The sequence below is a fragment of the Meles meles genome, chromosome 3 (genome assembly GCF_922984935.1).
Source record: "Meles meles chromosome 3, mMelMel3.1 paternal haplotype, whole genome shotgun sequence".
Classification (NCBI taxonomy): Eukaryota; Metazoa; Chordata; class Mammalia; order Carnivora; family Mustelidae; genus Meles; species Meles meles.
Window position 1 is genome coordinate 123,682,109 of NC_060068.1, and position 20,981 is coordinate 123,703,089.

Below are 20,981 nucleotides of genomic sequence, written 5' to 3' on the forward strand. Positions count from 1 at the left end.
GGGCGCCTAGGTAGCTCAGTCGTTAATCGTCTGCTTTTGGCTCTGGTCATGATCCTGGGGTCCTGGGATCTAGCCCTGCGTTGGGCTCCCTGCTGGGGGTGGGGGATGGGAAGTCTGTTTCTCCCTCTTCCATTCCCCCTGCTTGTGTTCCCTCTCTCCCTGTGTCTCTCTTTGTCAAATTAAAAAAAAAAAAAAATCTTAGAAAAATAAACTTAGCTTATTTCAAAGCAAAGCCTATATCTTTAACATAACATTATATTGCTCCTTTATTTCCCCCTACTTTTAATTTTAAAAGTGTCCAACTATAAAAGTCTTGCAAAATTAGTACAAGGAGCATGAACATGGTTCACAAACTGTTGTCAATATTTTGCTGTATTTGTATTCCTTCTCTTTTTTCTGTCTGTCTCTCTGTATGTGTGTGTGTGTTTGTTTTTTGGAATCATTGGAGAGGCATCTGGGTGTCTCAGGGGGTTAAGCATCTGCTTTCGGCTCAGGTCATGATCCCAGGGTCCTCGATCCCAGGATCGAGTCCCACATCTGGCTCCTTTCTCAGCAGGGAGTCTGCTTCTCCCTGCCTCTGCTCCTCTCCCTTGCTCCTGCTCTCTCTCAAATAAGAAAGTAAATAAATAATCTCTTAAAAAAAATGAATCATGGGAGAGTTAGGTTCAGGGACATAAAACACAAGTCTGGTTTGGAAACCATGTGGGAGCCCATCTGGCTGGAGGAGATCGTGGAAGGAGGTGGGGAGCCAGGAGCAGCAAGTGGGCTGAGGCCATGTCCCTGAGAGCCAGGCCGAGAAGTCCAGGGAGTGCTCCAGCACGGATAGGAAGGCTGCATGTCGAGGTAGGGAAAGCACGGCTGTCACTGAAGAACTCGGGAAGAAGTAAAAACCTGCAGATGTATATTCAGCAAATGATTTCTTTATGGTCTGATTAAATATACATGCTTATTGGAGACAAGGTAGATGATAGAGATAAGCATCACGGAGAACTTTAAAACATAGCCTTTAAGTACAACTGAAACCCATGCTAATACTTCAGTTTATTTTTTTTTCTATTTCACTTTTCTGTACACATATCTATTCACAGATTGGACCCTCATTGTATATACAGTTTTGTATCCTGATTTTTTTTTTACCTAATATTATGTTAAGAGCATTTTTGCTTATTTTTAAGTAGTCCTCAAAATAATTTTTCGAAGACTTAATATTGCTTTATCAGATAGATGAGCAGGAATTTTTTTTTTTTAAAGATTTTATTTATTTATTTGACAGACAGAGATCACAGGTAGGCAGAGAAGCAGGCAGAGAGAGAGAGGGAGGAACAGTCTCCCTGCTGAGCAGAGAGCCCGATGCGGGGCTCGATCCCAGAAATCTGAGATCATGACCTGAGCCGAAGGCAGAGGCTTAACCCACTGAGCCACCCAGGTGCCCCGAGCAAGAATGTTTTTAATCTACTCTTTGGACTAGAGTCTAGCTGGTCTCCGATGGTTCATTATTACAATGTAATACCCATGATGAGCACCCCTGCCTACCAGTCTCCGTGCACATCTCTGATCACCTGCTTAGAACAGGTTTCGGCTCCCAGGTGGAAGAACTGGACGGACCCTGACTCTGTCTGCCCGTGGTGTGGAGGGGCAGGACAGAGAGAAACAGAGGACATGCAGGCTGCAGGCCTCAGTAGCAAAGCAGCTGGGACACGGTGACGGTGTGGACTTCAGGGACAGTGCTGAGAATGGGAAGACAGTGCCAGGATGAATGCGGGCCAGAAATGATCGACAGTGAGCGAGATAACTTCAGGATGTGAGACTGGGGAGATAGAGAAACGGAAAGAAGGTAAGTGAGAGGCCTGCTGTGCTTTTATAAGGATGGAGTAGAGGCAGAGGAAGACATCCATACAGAAGGGTTTATGATTTGTCCTCCTTCCCTTCCTTCCTCCTTTCCTTCCTTTTTTTTTTCTTCTTCTATCCTTTGAGCCCCTACTTTGCATCATGCCTTGTGCTGGGTGCTGGCCATTCTTAAATAACTAAGATAGGGTCCCTGTCCTCCATGAGCTCATGGTTCAGCTGGGGACTCTCCTGCAGGCCTGGAATTTAAAAGACAAGCCAGGGCACAGGAGAGAGACTCAGGAGGCCATGCTACAGAAGAGGACATAAGGTCAAGAGAAGAAGGCACAGGGTCACAGCCAGAGAAATGTTCTGTCTCAGCCAAAGTCACTGACTGTGGGGACTTGAAGAGCAAGAGCCATATGCTGGTGCCGGCTCTCTCTTCACCCCGGTCACACCTCTGCAGGGCACTGGCTCTCTCTTCCTCCCGGTGCCCCCAGCTGCCAGCCCCCAGGCTCTGCCTCAAGGTACCTATGTCACGGGTGTGCCTTGCTCTGGTCTCAGTTTCCCCATCTGGACACGGAAGAGGTGGGGGTGGAGTGTTAGGAGGAGTCTCATGCTGGTCACTTGCCTGGTGGCCTTGACTTCCCTTCTCATGCTGGCCACCATCAGGCTCTCAGCAGCTTGTGGGGAGGGCGTCAAGGTCAAAATTACAACGTGTGCGTGCTGGTTAGCGCTGGGGACCCCCATGCCTGCCTTCTACTCCACAGTGCCCAGTGCGACAGGCCAGCAGGCCATGGCAGGTTCTCATCATTTCTGGGCTTCAGATCACCAAATACTGCTAAATGTCCCGCCCGAGCCCATGTGCACTGAGGCTTTGAGACTTGGGGCCCAGTTTCCCCCTTCCAGGGTAGAGGCGTTCTTAGGGGAGTCTGACCCAGGCCACAAGAGATGTTGTAACACTCAGGTTTTAGGCTTATAAAGCTACAGTTTCATTTCCATACTTCTTATTTCTCACCAGGTGGAGACTGTTCACTGTGATGGGCAGGGACTGGGAAGGGACTGGACTGAATGCGTGCGTTCATTCGTTCTTTCTTTCTTTCTTCCTACCTTCCTTCCTTCCTTCCTTTCTTTCTATTTTATTAATTTATTTGAGACAGAGAGCATGAGAGAGAGAGAGAGAGAGAGAGCGAGCACAATTGGGGAGTAGGGGCAGAGGGAGAGGGAGAAGGGGAGAAGCGGACTCCCGGCTGAGCAGAGATGATGACGACCTGAGCTGAAGGCAAATGCTTAACCGATGGAGTCACCCCTGGTGCCCCATGGACTGAGTGGGTTTTGAAGGCTCTAGGTGCTAAGCCCATTCTTGAATGGAATGATAACCCTCCTGTCCCATCTGCCTCGGATAAGGCTCTCTGCCACGATACTCTGCTTCTCGGCAAGGAGAGGGAAGGTGAAGAGAGTGCTGGAGGCGTCTTGGGCGCTCTTCTGGCCCAGATGATGATTTCAGTCAACCAGCCATTTTCAGACACCCATGAGGTTTGACTAGTATACAGAGGAGAGGAGACCTAACCTGAGTTCTTATAAACAGCAATAACACATAAAAATAACACATAAAAATAAACATTTGTTGAGCTTTTTATATGACATAGCATTGCACGGAACCCTTAAATGCATTACTTCACTAAACCTGCAAGACTGATATTATTGTGTCCACATTCCAGCAGAAAGCAAGATTCAAAGAAGAGATGGGAATTCTGAAGGTCAATCAGCTTCCAGAGGGTAATAGTTGGCTTTGGAGTCTAATGAACTCCCAAAATCATGTTCCCAGAGGGTCCTGGATCCCCAAGGGCTGGAGCATGGGCCGGGGAGCCAGCTGTGTCTGCAGCCCCCAGAAGTCTTTCCCCGGGAATGGTCACTTCACACACTCACAGAGGAGCCTCCCAGCTGAACGGAGCAGAGGGCAGAATGGAAAATAACGCCAGTCCTTTCCCCGTGGCAACACTACTCTCCTTCCATGGGAAGAATAAATCAAAGATTAACTAAAGGGCCCATAGCTGCAGTGACAGGAAGGGGCAGCTCTCAGGATGGGGACTAAGGAGCCAGACAGATGGCTCAGGTCTTCACGTCCTATCACAGGATCACTAGTGGCCTTGCTAAAAGGTAAGTATGGATGGACAGACAGACATCTGGAGGTGGAGTAGAGAACCAGTACCTTTAACAGGAAGGTAGAGCAGAGGTCTTGGGGAAAGGGAAGAGGATTCGGAGGCCCAAATTCAAGGCCAGTTTAGCAGCCTGCTTGCTGGGTGGGCTTCCCTGGGGCTAAGGCTTCTCACCTGCCTTTTTGACCCCTCAGCCTCCACTGAGTCCTGCCATGTCCCAGGCCCTGCACCGACTACTGGGAAAGTGGCGATGGCCAGAACAGTCCCTCCCCTCATGGAACTGAGCTCTTTGTGGGCGAGCCAGACGGGAAACAGGTGAATCAGTGGGTAATGTCATTGCATAAGTAGGAAGTGCTGTGGGGAAAACAAGGCAACATTAATAGAAAGTGCCTGATGAGCGTGTTGGGTGTCGGGGGAGGGGGCTGAGGAAGTGGGGGCTGCACAGGAGGGGAAGTGCCCAACAGATCCAGGTGAGCTCTGACACGGTGTCCAGGGGAGGTCCCCATAACTGTGAGGCTCCAGAGGCGGAGGTCGCTGTGCCAGCAGGAAGAACAGCAGGGCCCGGTGGTTGGGGTGCAGTGCAGGGAGGAGACCGGAGGTGAAGGATATGAATGCAGAGGGCAGATCTAGCAAAGCCTGGAGGTCCCCAAGAAAAGTCTGCATTTGACCCCAGATGTGTCTAGAAACCACTGGAGGCAGCATTGTGAATGAGGGGATAATGAGATCCCTTTTGTATTCTCAGAATATGGAATTGGATGAATAGCAGTGGATGAACGGGTAAAAAAAATGATGGTCTGTGACACATGGAATATTATTCAGCCTTCAAAAGGAAGGAAATTCTGACACATACATGGTTAAGACTTGAGTGAAAGAAGCCAGACACAAAAGGACACCTACCTCATGATTCCGTGACACATGGCACCTAGAACAGACAGATATGTACAGCTAGAAAGGATATTGGTGGTTGCCAGGGCTGGGGGACACAAGAACAGGGGTCTAGCATTTAATGAGGACACAGCTTCAGTTTGCCATGCTGAGAAGTTCTGGAGAGGGACGGAGGGCATGGTTGAGCAGGAAAGCAAATGTGCTTACTGACACTGAGCTATGCACTTGAAAATAGTAAAAATGGTAAATAGGATGTTAAAAATATTTACTACAGTAAAAATTATGGAGAAGGATACTGGGCGGAGAATTGTCTCTGAGGGTGTGTTACTTCCTGAGGGCGGTCATAGCACGATACCACGGACTGGGTGGCTTCCGAGAAACTGATTTTTTTGTGGTTCTGGAGGCTGGAAGTCCAAGATCAAAGTCCTGGCACGTTGAGACTCCCTCCTCTGCTGGCAGAGGACCCCTGGGAACCCGCGTGGCCCTTTCCCTGTTGGTGCCTTTCTTTTTATAAGGACACCAGTCCCATCTGATCACAGCCCCACCCCCATGAGCTCATTTAACCTTGATTACCTGTTTTAAGGTGCTATCTCCAAATCTAGGCACATGGGGGTTTGGGCTCCAACAATGAATTGGGGAGGTGGTTCTGTCTATACCAGGGGGTGACTGTGCCGAAGGATTCATTTGACCGAGACGGTGTTCCTTCAGGACTGCATGGAGACTTGGGTCCCCATTTGGCTCTGTGACCCTGGGAAGTTATTCTGCCTCTCCCATCCTCAGGTGGGAATAGTCAGAATGTGGGACTTGCAGGACTCATGCTGGACTGAATGTAGGGATCCTCAGAAAGCCCCAGCAAATAAAGAGCACTCAAGGGACCGTGGCAAATAATCTTCTTTGCACGTGCCTGTTGAGTTTGGCATGACAGGCTGCTGTCTCTGGGCTTGGGAAGCATGGACAGGGTTAACTGGCACAAGGATGCCAGTGCCTTCCCTGGCCAGTGTGCCTCCTGTCCTCCCAGGCTCTGAGTGACAGCCGCTGCTTCCCAGCTGATGCTCGCAGATAGTGAGCAGCAAGCCCGGGCTTGGCTCTGTCTGCCAAAGTGTAGATGGTTTGAAAAATGCCACCCAGACTGGCCCAAGGTTAATCAAAAGATTACAGAAAGAAAATTAGAGTAGGCTAACCCCAGCCTTGAAGACACAGGCATCAGAATCACATCTCCCTCCCTGACGCCCGCCCAGTTCTCTGCCTCTGTGTCCAGCCCACCTCCTTCCAGCCAGAAGTGGAGGCCGGCCAGCCTGCCGTTATGGAGGGAAGGCTGGCACGGTGCTGTTTCCATTCTTTCCTGTCCTTGCAGGCTGGGCTGTCTAGCCGGTTCTCCCCTATTTTCTGTTGTTTGGCTGGAAAAGATGGCCTGTGGTGATGGTTTGTGGTGTGGATGGGAGACTTGGGTCTCAGGGGCATTCTCTGAATTGTGATGCTTGAGTCAGAACAGAGGGCTTGACACCGTGATCTCTGAAAGAGCCTGCCTCTCCTCTCGGACCAATGGAGGAAGCATTGGCTTTGTCGTCTTTGCTTTCCTATCCAGGATCTGAGTTTTATTAGAAACGGAGGGCATGAAATGTGGGAGCCAAAGCAGGAACATGGAGACAGACAGCCTGACTTCCACTTCTGGCTCTGTCCCCTGCTGGCTGTGTGACTCAGAGCCAGGCCCTTCCCTCTCTGAAGCTCCAAATTTCTCTTTGGCACACAGGGCGACTCGAGCACTGCACCTATCCGTGCTCCCGCACATGCACCGAGCTTAGAGTGCGGCCGTGAGGAGTGTTGCAATTATGGGTAGCAGATGTTAAAACTCTAAAACTGGGTGGGACCTTCGACATCAGTAACTCCCTCATTTTAGAGTTGAAGAAACTGAGGCCCAGAGAAGGAAGCCGCCCGCTCAGTGAGCAAATGCAAAGATTTGGATTCAAACTCGGGTTTGGCGCCAAAGTGGCTTCAACCAGAGAGGACCAGGGTTAGCTTTGTGTTCATGGCCCTCCTGCCAGGGCCTCACCCCAATCGGAGGAAGGCTTTCTTCTGCCTCCAGACTGGGGATCTGTGAGGAATATAGGGAAGGTGGTTACTGGTGGGGGTAAACACCTTCCCTCACATCTTTTCCTGGGGTCCTGACCTCCTTTCCTTCCTGTTGACCCTAGGGAGCTCTGCCAACTCATCTTCTGCTTCCTCTCTTTTCCCCAACCCTCTGCCCTTCCATGGGATCCTCAGAGCCTGGGTCCTCCCTCTTGTCCTCCTGGTTGGGGTGCAGATAGACACCAAGGGGACACTGGTCAGCCATGGCCAATCTCGCAAAGCATTAGAAAACTGGAATGGAAGAGGGGCCAAGTGGCCCCAAAGAAGGACAGCCGTGGCAGGTGGCAGGAGGCTGCAGTGGGACTATGGGAGACCCCAGAGAGCACCTGGCCAGGGAAATGGGTGAGGGAGTGATGTGCGTAGCATAGGGAGGCAAGGATAGGAGACAGGTAGGCTAGGATGAGGGCCAGCGGGTGTGGGGCGAGCCCAGGCGAACTTGGTCCCCACACCAGCGGGTGCTGTCTGTGACTGGAGAGGCAGGAGTAGACCAGAACCCCCAGTGATTTAACTTTCTGCCTATGACAAGGTCAAGCACTCAGAGCTTCCTGGACGCAACCAGGGAGTAGGACTGTCCTAACGTGACCCAGTGCTGGCCTGTGCTGCCAGGACAGTGAGCTCGCTGGGACTTGAGGTGGTGGGCAAGTGCACACAAGCAGAGCTGCTTGTGGAACAGGTGGCTCCTCCTTTTGGCAGGGGGCTCTGTCACATCTCATAGGCCCCAAGTTTCCTAGGGCAAGGCTATTGCTTTCCCAGAGAATTCTAGTAAAGAGTCAGTCTCTCAATTCCGAGGTGTCTGGTGCCTAAAACGTTGTGTATTTCCACACTGACATGATGACTCCTCACATTTGCCCTGTAAGAAGGGAGAGTGGTGGGGCGGGTCGCTCATGGACTTGAAGCCCATTCGATGCCTGGCAGGTGTCTTGGTCCCAGTGTACCTATCTGAGGGGTGACAGTGATTTTGGAAGAGCATGTATGTGGTTGTCTTGCTGACCTTGGCCTACAGAATGTTCTATTCCCGGTAAAACTCATTCCTTAACCCAGGCCATGCCGCATTAAGGAATTTGTCACAACCCTTTGGAAGACTGGTGGCTTCTGTAAAAAACCCCAGTTGGCATAACGGTTCTTGACAAAGCCACCTACAAAATTATGGGATTCATTTCCATAAATTTCCCATAAATTGCATGGGAGGCTGGGGCACTCTTTGCCAGTGACAAGGTGGGGAGCAATCCCCTCAGGGGTGTCTTCTCTAACCCCATGGAGTAGAAGAGAGACAAGTGCCTACTCCTGGCCCCAGTAGGACTTGGGTTCTGATCCCTACTCTGCCACTAATTGCCAGCTGGACCACCTGGTCAATCTCCTTACCTGGTAAAATGGTGATTGCAACCCCTCCTCCCAAGGTCAGGACTGGGCCAAGATAGGAGAGGCGCCGAGGGCACAGCTCGGTAGGGAGGAACTCACCACCAGCCTTACTAGCCACAGCCTGTCACTCCTGTCATCCTTACTGAGTTATAATACAACGTTTGCACTGGGTTTATTATTACCTCCAATTAAAGGAATGAGCCTCGGCTGGGGGGAGGGGGTGTGTACCTCACCCAAGCTCACACAGCTGTTAGATGACAGAGCTGGGACTCAAGCTAGGCCTGCCTGAAGGCAGAGCCAAGTTCAAGGTCAGTTCCTCCAGAAGAGGAGGCAAGAGGAACAGCGTGTCTGTGACAGGTCTGAAGCACACAGAGAAACCCCGGGCCAGGGTGGGAGAGGGGAGTTCGGGCTCTAGGGCATTGTCCTTGAGATAAATCTTACAAGGTCAGCCCATCCACCCCCTTCCCACCCTGCAGCCATGCGGGTGGCCTGGACAACTGGAAGCTCTCTGGGATTGAATTCTTCCCTCCTGCTGGCTTTGGCTTTGCCATCTGTGTCTGGGGTGACAGATGGGTTCCCCAAATGCGGAAGGAGATGGATTGAAACCTCCCCACCCAGAGGGGGCCTGCACGACTTGGGTTCCCACCCACGGTCCCAGGGTCTCTGGGAAGCAGCTGGGGAGCTGGCTGTATAGGAAGAGAACCAGGCAGGTTCCCCAGACCCTGGGGTTAACCGACTGTCTAAGCCAGGAGCTGGGCTGCTAAGTTAAAGAGCCAGAGAAGGCCTGGCTCTGGGAGTCATGCTCTTTACTCCTAATAGGGGAACTGGGTATGGGAAAGGGCTCAGAGGTCGATCTCCTAAGGTGGGACCTTAGGAAAGCAAGTTCTAGAGAGAGGAATAGAATATTCTAGATAGACCACTCTCAGAGTCTGTGCCAGCTGGGAAGAAACCCATGGTTAGTGAGGTGGAGCGCCTACCCTGAGGCACTCACAGTGCTGGGGATCAGCTGATAACTGCAATCCCATCAGTGAACACTTCCCGGGAATTTAGTATGCAGGGGAGGTTTAGAGCCATACTCTTGTTTAATCCTGTAAGGAGGGCATTGTGATCCCATTTTCTAGATTCAGTCACTGAGGCCAGGGAGGTGAGGGACCCTGCAGGAGACTTCCTGGCCTGTGTCCCAGTCTGGCAACTCACTGTCCTTCCCACCGCCTAAGTGGTTGACAAATTTGTTTTGTTTTGTTTTGTTTAAAAGAGAGAGAAACTCATTCTTTAAGTTTTGGAGAAATTCGGGACGTAGAGCAAGTCAGAGTCAAGCTGAAGGAGCAGGGATGGGCGTGCCAGATCTCCCCCACCTCGCCTCCTCTCTTGCGGGATAATTACATGCCCTTCCCGAGACACTGAGAATACTCAGGCATGGTTCTGAGCCATCTGTCTGGCAGGAGGCTCACTCTCTGGTCACAGATTGGGCCTTGCAGTGGACAGAGTTCAGAGAGCGTTTACCAAGCACCTCTGGGACACCTTGCACAGTGCGTCCTGGAAATCCACACTCTACACATCCTTTCGGATTCCTGGTGGATGGATGTCTGTGCCCCAAGGGGCTGCTTCAGTAACTTCATGCTATCAGCAAAGCATCCACTCCAGGCCTGGCACTGGCCATAGTGATGAGGAAAAGCCCATGTGATCTCTGCCCTTACAGACCTCAAGTCCGGTGGGGAAGACACCCTTTAGCAAACATATTTTTAAAAGAAACAGATCACAGATCGTGATCAGAGCTATAGAGGAAAAGCTCAAGGTCAAGGAGTTGTGTGAGCAGGAGAACTTGGTCAGTTCATCTCTGAAAAGGGCATTGGTGAGCCAAGTCTGAGCCACCTGCAGCATAGACCAGTGGGAGAGGGGATGGCTACAATAAGGGGACGTGGCTGTGGTCCAGGCATGGAAGGACAGGGAGGGGTGGACGTGACCCTCCCGGTCCTCCAGGTATTTCCAAGGCAGGTAAGAAATAGCGAGTTGCCCCCGTGACCAGCAGGAGGTGCCTGGTCTTGTAGAATCTTTACATTCCTCAATTCGGAAAGCGACAAAGAAAAATCCGTTTAACGGTTGGATTATTGCAATTCGAGGCCCCTGTGCAATGAGTAATGAGTAAGTGAAGTCACAGTTAAACCCAACGATCATTAAGCTACTGCAATGTGTCGGTGAAGGATATAATCTAGTCACCAGGGCTGGCCTATGCATAAGAAAGACCTGCTTTGCTCCCCATGCTCCAGTCCTGGCCCTGCTCCCATGGTCATTTATTTAACAAATATTTAACAAACACCTGGGTTGGGCAAAACGCTAGTATCCCAACGCGTGCCTGGCACAGAGCCAGGGCTGTGTAAACACTCGATGCTCCCTGCAGAGTGGAGAGACGTGATCCTGCCGCAATGCCCACCGTGGGCCTCCTCCCTGAGCCCTGGCTATAGGAAACTCAATACGGATATGGGTCAGTGAAAGGCTAGGTGGCCACTAGGTTCCCAGTGCTGGTCCCTGTGGAGCCCTTTCTGTGTTCCATGGGCCCTAGTCTCTGGGATTCTGAGCGGAGGGAGGAGGCCGTCCTGACCTGCTGTCTGGCTTCTCTACGGAGACTGACACTCCTATGCTGTTCCCCATGCCTCCCCCTGCCCAGTCCTGCCCTCCTCCTCATCTCAGCTGATGCCACTTTCAGACGAGCCTCTGGCTCTGGCCCCCAGGCCTGCCTCCATCTCTGCACTCTGCCTGGTGTCTGGTTTTCAGCCTGTGCCCCACCAGAGTGTACGTGTCCTGCTGGAGGACTTGTGTCATATTCTCCACGTGCCCAGTGTCCAGCAATTAGTGTGGCGCAGGATAGGCGCTCAGTAAATAAATCTTCAGCAAATGGTTGTAGGAAAATATGCAAAAGACAATATCTTCCTGTTCATTTATTCAAATAGCCACCTAGCCTCTCTTTCTCTCTTACACACACACACACACACACACACACACACACACACTTCTGCATGTTTTCTCTCCCCGTGACTGACTCATTTTCTCATACTTAACTCCGTTGCTGTGGTGTCTCCCGTCTGGAGCTGCCTGGAGAGCACAGATCCACCTGCAGCCAGCTACATTGAAGGCCTTTGACCCTGTTCCTGCAGATGGCATGGCCTAGGCCACCCTCTCCAGACCCATGCCCATCTCAGTCCCTGACAGCACCCTCACATCCGGTCACTGCAATGCAGTCCATAGAGGGGTCTTGTGTCTCAGCTTCCCTGGATCCTTGCAACCATAGGGGAAGGTAAACAGCTTGCTGGTAATGGACCCATTATACAGATGAAGAAACTGAGGCTCAGAGAGACTGAGGCCCACACAGGGAGCAAAGCCAGAGGTGAGATCTCAGTTTCCTGAGTGTGGGCCAAAGCTCTTTCTGCTCAACCTCTGGGAAGCAAAGGCTGAGATGGGGTGCTTCCCCTCACTCCTCATCCCCTGAGATCCTGTAATCCGTGACATGGGGAGAAAATCCTGTTTGGAGGGATTGAATCTCGGGGAGAACTCTGGGGCATCCTTCAATCCTGGCTCTCAGCTCCTCACCTCTGTCCATCCCACGTGGGCCCCAGGAAACCTGCCCGCAGCCTGATCCTCAGCCTTGGGCTGTTGGTCTCCCTGGGCGTCCTGGAGGTGCAGCACCCTATTTGAGAAATATGGAGGCAGATCCTGGGTGATGATGGGGCTGAGGAAGGAGCTAGGCAGAACTCAGCACCCCTCCCCCTGATATTTGCAGTTCGGTTTGCTCCAGGCCGGACCTCCAGGACGGGGAACATGTGGTCCGCGTCATCACAGCTGGCCACACGCAGCCTTCATCTTCCCTCCTTGTCACTTGAAAAAATGCTAGTCAAGGTTTTGCGGCCCTCCCTTCTTCCCTGAATACTCGGCCTGCTGCTTCCAATGCATCTCCCCCAAAGACTCTTTCCTCCCGAAAGAGGGCATGAATATTTAAAGACTTTTCTTCAGCCAGTGAAACCACATCATGCTGCTGCTCTCTTCAAATTTTATCTCCAAAAACTTTGCCAGAGTCTCTCTGAAGGCCCCGCCCTCCCTGGCACAGTGTAATGGGGGGGGGCGGGGGGGGTTGGTTCTGGAGACAGGAACGGCCCCGAGAAGTCAACCTCCCCTCCACGTCCTGGGGCTGACTCGTGTGCACGCAGTCCTAGGTCTGGTTCGCAACCACCCTTCCTGCTGCCCAGGAAGTTGAACCTACCAGTCCTCTGCTGCCCTAGTTCTTGGAGGAGCAGAGGAGACAGACACAGACACAGGCAGGATCTGCAGAGGAGTAGGGGTCCCAGGGAGCAGAATGAGGATGAAAGCCCAGAAATGCAGGACCCTGGAACCTGGCAAGAGAAAGTCCTTGGCGCATTGGCCCCCGGAGCTGACATGAATCCGGTGTTCACCCGTGCATGGCGGACTCCGGCCCCGCCGCCACCTCCTGCTGGCCTCCTCTAGCAGCTCGGTTCTGCAGAATTACTCACAGCCCACCGCATCAAATCTCTCTTTTATCAACAAGACACAACACTCCCTGGATAACTTCTTGAAACTCCGGTCACGCTAAGCAGCCTCCAGTGTTCTGAGAAGGGTTCTGTCCCTTTGCCCGCCTGTAGCCAATCAGCCACACACCACCAAATCCATTTCCAAAGTTCCAGGCAATTATGACCAGCTGAGCTCCCTGGCGTGGTGCCCGCCCGTCCAGAGCCAGGACCCAGGTAGTCAGCAACCCCAACTCCCAGCCACCCTTGGCCCCCTGCTGTCCTCTGAGACCCCGGCACACCGGAACAGCCACAGACACCACCCCAAGGCTCTTGCCACTGTGGCTAGCCAGACCACATTAAGAAGAAAACGAGGGTCAAGGCCAGGCTCCCTACCTTTGCTGAGGGTCCCGGTGATGAGCTTAAAGATGGTCTGGGCAAATTTCACGAACCCAAGCTTGCATCTTTTAGAGCAGCCACTCATGATGGTGGAGGGAAGGTAGGCTCTGCTGTCAGCGCCCAGAAGGAATAGCGCCCACCTTGCGTGGCCCTGGAACTTGGAGCCCGCCTAGGCAAACCCTGAGAGGCGGAGGTCCCCCAGAAGCTCCGGGAACAGCACAGCTGCCTCTGCAGTGAGTCCGGTTTCTGCATCCAGAAAGCCTGCAGGGTACGATGTTTGCTCCCTTCCTCCCTCCCTCCCTCTACCCCCTCCTGCTGTCCACTGAAGTCCTCACCACGGGAGGACCTCAGGACGCTGGGGCTGGGACAGGGACATCCTGCCAGGGCACAGGGCGCTCCGAGGGAACCAAGGAGGAGTGAGGCTGAGCAGAGCAGGGAGGGAGGAGCTGGCATTCTCCCAGGCTTTGCTGACTGTCTTTCTTACATGGCAGTGGTAATGTAGCAATTAATACTTGAGTCAGAAGGGAGGGACTGCTACGCAAAAACACTCCGCTCAGCAGCCTCCTGCTCGCTCTCCCGCTCTTTCCTTCCTGGTTAATCTAATAGATCAATTCTCCCTGCCCTGACCGGGATGTGGGAGAACTCCGCACAGAGCCAAAAGCTGCTGCTCGGCACTCAGTGGAGAGTTTGTAGGCAGCAGCCCGGCGGCCTGCTTTGCGTCACGAAATCAGGCTGAGTGGGAGCCCCCGGGGAGCTGTCCTGTGCAGCGTGCCCACCCCCCCTCCACCGGGCACCAGCAGCTTGGAGGCCAGTGCCTCCAAGCACCTCCAACTCCAGGCGCTCCGACTCAAAGTTGGCCAAGAGTCCGTGCACTGTCATCAGGCTAGGAGTGGGATTGGCGCTTTCCTTGATGAAAGTATTCCACAAAAATGCCAGAAAAGAATTCAGTCTGATTACAGTACAATACTCCGGGAAGTAAACCTGCAAGGCGATATGCAAATATGGAACCCAGTATGCAAATATGAAATGCATATGCAAACACAAAGTCTGCTATGCAAATAGGCTTAATTAAAATATTTGGTTGCCATTCAGTACCACAGACTGTGCAGGTTGGAAGGGACCTCGGCAGACATCTCATCGCACCCCCTACACAGGGCATGAACTTTCCCCATGACATCCACACTTTTCTTTCCTTGGTGATTCAAAAGTTCCTCCGGAGGCCATCAGCATCACCGTGATGCGCTGTGGCCACACAAACAACAGTTATAGAATCCCCCATCAGCTGAACTAAGCCAAACCCTGGGAAAGTCTTTCTCTTCCTCTCTTGTCTCCCTGGTCGCTGTTTCTTTGGGATGTTTGAGAAGAATAGATTGCTTATGAGCCAGAGAATGGGCTACCCGTTGATAAAATGCCAGATAAATGGAATTCATGCTCCATGTCCAGTGTCTTCCCCACCTTCCATGAGTCATGTGGAAGTGAATCTTGAATCTCAGTGATCTCAGTGAATCCCAGCCCTTCGGGGATGGGGGTGGAGGGGTCATCATCAAATTTCAGCTCTAAGACTAGACCGTGGAGACAGCCCACAAACAGAGTAGCCTGACTCACCAGCATGACTCACAACGCATACAGAGAGAGGAGTCCTGATGGAAAGTATCCCATTGTGCTTGATGTCTTAGAGCTTGAATCGCCCCATTATTCACTCTCTTTTTTTCTTAAGGGATTGAAAGTTCCAGTTAAAAGGCACATGGTGTCTGGTAATGTTAATGGTATTTGGTCTTTGGTTCGTGTATTCATGTGAATATTTACCAAGCTCCTAAGATGTAGAAAACCCTGGGCCAGGCAAACTAGACACACAGGGTCAGTGCCTTCTCGACCTTACGGTGGAGTACTTTCACCATCAGGCACTAAGCCCTGGTCAAGAATCCGGTGTCCAGTGAACTTTGTTCACCTTGCTCCATCTTCATGGGATGGATACACAGGGCAGTAGATGTGAAGAAAGGGAAGGGAAGTACTTGACCGTGGAACATGCCTGATGGGCAAGGAGCAAGGAGCAGCACCACCAGGAGCCAAGGAGAAGGAGAGAGTTGAGAGAAAGACTGAGGGGGGCGGTGCTGGCCACCTGACCATTTGCCATGGAGAGTGCTGCCCTCTGAACGTCACAGGACAGAACTCTCAGCTGGACCCCGCTGCCTCTCTCTTCCATCCTACGCATGGCATGGACACGGAAGATCGAAATAACAGAAGAAACAATAGCTGTGACTTCAGTGGCATTTGCTGGTCCAGAACTCTGCCTTCTGTCTCAAACCTGGCCAGAAAACTGCAGGAAGAGGCGCTCCCAGAAGGCTGTGGGCAGCATCTGTTTCAGGATGACAAGGGAAGTCCGGGGGGGGGGGGGGGGACTTGCATCAGGGCTCTAGCTCCGGAATCTGGAGTCCTGTCATTTGAAGCAGAGGAGAAGGAGACAGAGTACTGTGGTCTGGGGGAGCTGTCAAATCCCAAGAATGAGTGTCCCGTCCCCGCTCCGGGCAAGTCAGGGCTCCGGGCAAGTCAGGTAATGGTTAAGAGCGTGGCCCTTTGCCCCAGGCATTCGACCACCTGCTTGTTTACTCTGTGCATACAAACGTGGAAGACAAACCATCCGGGCCTCTGCTCCAGGCTCTGAGCAGACAGTGGGGAACAAAACAAAGTACCTGGGCTTACTGGGGTCACATTCCTGTGGTGGAAGGACAGAAAGACAATGAGTCTACATACAAGACTGTGCTTTGAAGAAAGAGAGAGCTAAGTGGGTGGACAGGGATGGGAGATCCTACGGTTACAGAGTCACAGAGAAAAACTTGTCCCCATTAAATGACATTTAAGGGAGACCTGAACCAGCCACACAGCTGTGTGGGGGTAAAACCTGTTCCTACTGATGCAATAGCAAGTGCAAAGGCTGAAGACAGGTCTGAGATGCTAAGGTCTGCAATCTAGCAGCTGCTGCAGACCCTTTTCCTTCTGCAAAACGGGAATAAGAATCTTTACCTCGTGTGGGGCGGCTTCGATGAAATCAGTATGCTAAATAAAGTGCCTGGCATAGCAGGTCACTCTGTGAATGCAAAGGTCAATATCACTGTCCAATTGCTGCCACTATTCGGTGTCACTCCTGTCCCTGGATCCTAACACCACCCCATAAAACTCAAGTTGTCCTGGTAAACCTTTGTGATTATGGAAAATCCTGGCCCAGGCTTCCATTTTTAATCTCCCTTTGTCGTAACTCAAATACGAAACATTTCAGACTCTCCTCCGTTGCCAGCAAGGGTCAAGAACTTGAACTCTCTGTGTCAGAGAAATGACTCAGGCCCAGAGAGGGACAGAAACCCCCAAAATATCACACAGCAAAACCTCCAGAAATGTGAGCAAGGTGTGTCGTGTGCCAAGATCATTCCCAGCAAAGGAAGGCCAGTTGTGTCAGTGTTAAATTCATACCAGAAGAGTATGGGAGAAAAATCATTCTCTGCTCAAGGAACACGCTATTCTGCAAATAAGGACTAGGAAGGGACACACAGTAATGGAGCATTCAGGTGGCACCAGGGAAATTAGCTCATCAGCAGGTCTGTCATTAGTCAGCCTCCCTGTCACAGATGTGCCTTAGCCGAAGGAACTTGGGAAGGCTGAGTTATCACTCTGCCTGATACGGTTCATAAGAATCTTCACACGGCCCTTCCGGGGGGCAGGAGGAGAGGCAGATGGGGGCTCCAGATGTCATCTATGCCCACAAGAGTGTGCTGACTTCTCTGAGAGCAAGGCGAAGAGAGGACAGACATATTGTCGTTTAGAAGGTTGAAAGGCTGGTGACGTTGACGGCGACATTCGCAGAGAGCTTCGATGCGCAGGCAACTGCTCCAAGGACTTCCCTTCACATACGTAATCCTTACACCCCTACGAAGCAAGTATTATTATGCTACCCATTCTACAGATGAGGAAACGGGCCCAGAGAGGGAAAGTGACTTGTTGATAGCCACACAGCTGAGGCAGAATTGGAGCCTAAGGCCATTTGATATTTGGCTCTAAGTTTCATGGAAATTTATTTCGTATCTCACCAAGGCTCCAGATTAAAGCAACTGGGAGTTTGAGTGAGACATATTTTGCGTTGATTTGAAAGAAACAAGCAGCTATTATAATCATAAACCCCCATCCTTGGAGGCACTGTGGAGTGACTTGAGACCAACGTCCTTGGAATGAATTTCTTCCGTGGCCATGGCTGTGGGGTGGGAGTGGAGACGGGGATGGCTAGGCACCGATGCAGCCTCGCTGCGGCCAGGAGACACGGCCACACCGGCTCTTTCGACAGTAAGAATTTCATATAAAGACTTGTTATATGCATATGGAGGACCTACGAGGAAAGGGGGATGGCTGAGGAATCACAGACATGGTAACTGTAGGAAGCAGGGGCCAACTCTAGTACTGGGCGGGGGGCAGACAAGGAGAGGACTGGGATTCTCAGAACCTAGGAGCCTGGAGGAAGGGCTCCCTGAGTCTGAGACCCAGTCCTCTGAGGACAGGGTGCTGGCTGGCTGGTGCTGGTGTCTCTGAAGGAGAATATTCAGGTTGACTCAAGTTCAAAAACTAGGTATTGGAAACTAACCAATCGCTGCCACTGGAACCCAATGCCCTTGCTAGTTGCACCGGGGATACGGGGATACGTGTGGGAGCAGGAAGCTGCCAGGAAAGAAGATGTGCCCCTCCTCCCTGTCCCCCTACTGGCAGAGCCGATCTTGGGGCTGCTGGCAAAGCAGAAACGTGGCTTGCAGAGTCCCAACCCAGCAGCACCGAACAAGGGCAGGGAAGGGAGCCCTTGAAGCTGGGGGCTGGTAGTTTAATAACGAGCCAGGCCAGGTGTCTTCCCTTCCAAAGCTGTAGAATCCCACCTTGTGCTGGGTATTTGGGGATACACCAGTAAATAAGATAGCATGCCCTCCCTAGTGGAAATTGCGTTTTAGAGGTGGAGTGGGGTAAGTGTGTTCAGACTATAAATAAGCAGACAAGTGTATAAAGTAAAGATCTTCAGAGCACGCAAATACTTGAAGCAAATAGTAACCAGTCAGTGTTTTCTAATCAGCAGAGCTCACGGAAAAGCTCATGATAGAATAATCTTCACGAAGATGAAGAGGGCAGGTTCCGTGGGGGGTCATGGTCATTATAAAAATAATCATCATGACTTGTAGGTCTGTTATCAGATGCTGTGCTGGGGGTTGTGCTTGGATTATCTGGGTCTTATAACAAAACACCTGAAGTCAGTATTACTTTCTATACCCATTTTACAGATGAGAAAGTGGGTTCTCTGTCAGATTTGGTGATTTGGCCTCAAAGGAGAAGGTTAGGTCATTGGGGCTGGTGACTGATTGGGGGAAGTCTGGGGAGCAGGGTAGGGTCAAAAGCAGTTCTGGAAACAAAACCAGGAAATGTATCTGGTCTGGGGAGGGAGATGGTTACAGATTTCATATGCCTTGGGTAGAACCGCATCCAGCTGGTAGGCACAAACGAAGAGGAGGAACTCTGGAGTGAGGTGGGGACTCTAGAATTCTCATAAATAAATTATTTTTTGTTACTGCTCAGGAAAAAAAATATTAAATGCGGCCTACCAACAGGCCAAACATATTAGCATTTAAATACAGCTTACACAGGTGGGTAAAGAGGCCATTTCCTAAGAATTAAATAAGATTTTATTTTTCCTCTAAGTTTCAGAAAAAAATTCCCTTCTGCAGAGTGGGTCCTCAGAGAGGGATTCACCTTGCTCTAGGGGCCTGGCAGCTCCATGATCTCAGTGGGACCCCGTGTCTTCTCCCTGCTGCAACTATGGGAAAATGAGGCCTAAGGGCTGATGAAATTCATCAGCACCGTTGGCTGGAAGTCCTCAGGCTCATTTGCGTGGAGGGCAGGGCAGCTCGCGTTGGGGTCTGATGTCCTCTGCATTCAACTGCATCAGTGGGTTTGCAGGGCCCCGCTGTGGGCTGGAGGGACCATGGTTTGGCGCAAGACTGGCAGGAAGCAGGGGTGAGCTGCTGCATCTTCTCCCAGGCAAGAGATGGGAGGAGACCAAGTTGGTCCTTGAAGCCTCCCCTTCTCCCTCTCTGTCCCCAACTATTAACCCATTGTTGCCCATTGACACGTCCTGCCCATTGCTGTCTTCTCCTGCCCTGACAGCATGCTACACTTACAACTGGACTTGGTCCTGGACCACCATGGGGACCCCTTTATTTTGTAATCATGGAAAGAGCAGAACCAGTTGAAGCTGGACCGCAAAGGCCACAGCTGTGGGCTCCAGTTGTCCCCGCTGACCACCAGAGAGCCCTCTAATGTATCAAGGCTACTTCCCCATCTGCCTCCCAGGGTCACTGAAAGCAGAACACAGCCCCCCAAAGTGCAGAGATTGGGGCTGGGGTCCCAGTTCCTAGATACAATGGGTTCTGGATGTCTCTGTTCACCTGTTTTCTCATCACCGTACAACTGTCCTATGTCCCTAGGTCCTGATCTTTGCAAATAGCCCAGAAGGATCCTCTGATATTCTGTAGCTCAACAAACGACATAATCAGCCTCTAGGACACCCGAGCTATAACACTGGGAGTCATTTCCGACTCTCCCCAGTCCTCTCTGCTTGGTGTCAGTTTCCCGTGGCTGCTGTAACAAATCACCTGTACTAAGGGGCTTAAGACAGCAGGGATCTTGTCTTTCACCATTCTGGAGGCCAGAGTCTGAGATCAAGTGTCGGTAGGGTTGGCTCTAGGGAGAAACTATCCATCTGTGGCAATGAGGTGGGGGGTTGATAATCGTAAAGGGATAGTCCATCATGGGAGCACAGTCCCTTTTTTTGTGACTCTTCCCCTTCCCCCACAAGTCAGGGTCCTGTCTGGCCAGGTCTCCTGCAGAATAAGGGAGATGACCTTAATGTTCCCAGCTAGGCCAGAAAGACTGGTCCCCTCCACCTTTAAGGCCCCATACCAAGAAAGAGGGGAGGACGGTCACATGATCATTCACAAGACCAGACCTCAGACAGCTCTGGGTCTAAGTCAGAACATTCCTTCTAGAATCCATCCAGACACAGTGATGGAGGGAGTTCGGAGAGGAAGCATTTACCGGTTAAATAAGAGTCCCTTTAAATATTCATCCTCTTATTGGTAATTATTACATCAGTGCCCAGAGGGGCTGGCAGGATCCTGGGTGGCTAATGGGCAGGCAGGAGACAGTGGGGCGTTTGCATAGGGCGCGAAGTGGGGTGCTGAGTATTTCCATACTCTGGTGTGATGCTCACTGCGGAGCTGAGATAACTTGTCACTGTGCCCAGTGCCTCAGATGGCAAAACCAACTCAACTCCTAGAGGAATTCAAGCCAGTGCCAAGCTGGTGTGTTCCGGGAAGGGCAAGAGGCAATAGGCATGCCAGAGGTGACTCTCAGCCTTTTTGGGTGGTTTGGGTCATTTTTCTCCAAGTGCGTAAGCTTGCTCATGGCGGGGAAAGCGTAAGTCACTCCTTTCATAGATTACCCCCCTATGCCTGTCCTCAGTGATCTCTCTGCTGTGAAGTCAATACCCCTTCCTTCTGCATCACCCTCACGTTCCTAGAGCAAAGGGAAGGCAGACAGAGCCCTGTATGTGTGCAAACCTCGGTTTCTTGTCTGTGTTACATTTTTTTGAAGAGCTTCCGGGTTGAGTGTTTCTAGATGGGGAGAAACGCAATAA

The 20,981-nt window shown here is 51.5% G+C and overlaps 1 protein-coding gene across 1 annotated transcript in view; it reads right to left on the reverse strand.

Moving 5' to 3' along the window:
• The window catches only part of KCNIP1 (potassium voltage-gated channel interacting protein 1), a 340,350-nt gene extending 326,632 nt beyond the window's left edge, over window positions 1–13,718 (reverse strand). Inside the window, exon 1 of the mRNA XM_046000394.1 lies at window positions 13,265–13,718. Coding sequence (XP_045856350.1) covers window positions 13,265–13,352 — 88 coding nt within the window. The 5' untranslated portion in view covers window positions 13,353–13,718. The remainder of the gene's footprint in view (window positions 1–13,264) is intronic.
• Between the last annotated feature and the right edge of the window lie 7,263 nt (window positions 13,719–20,981).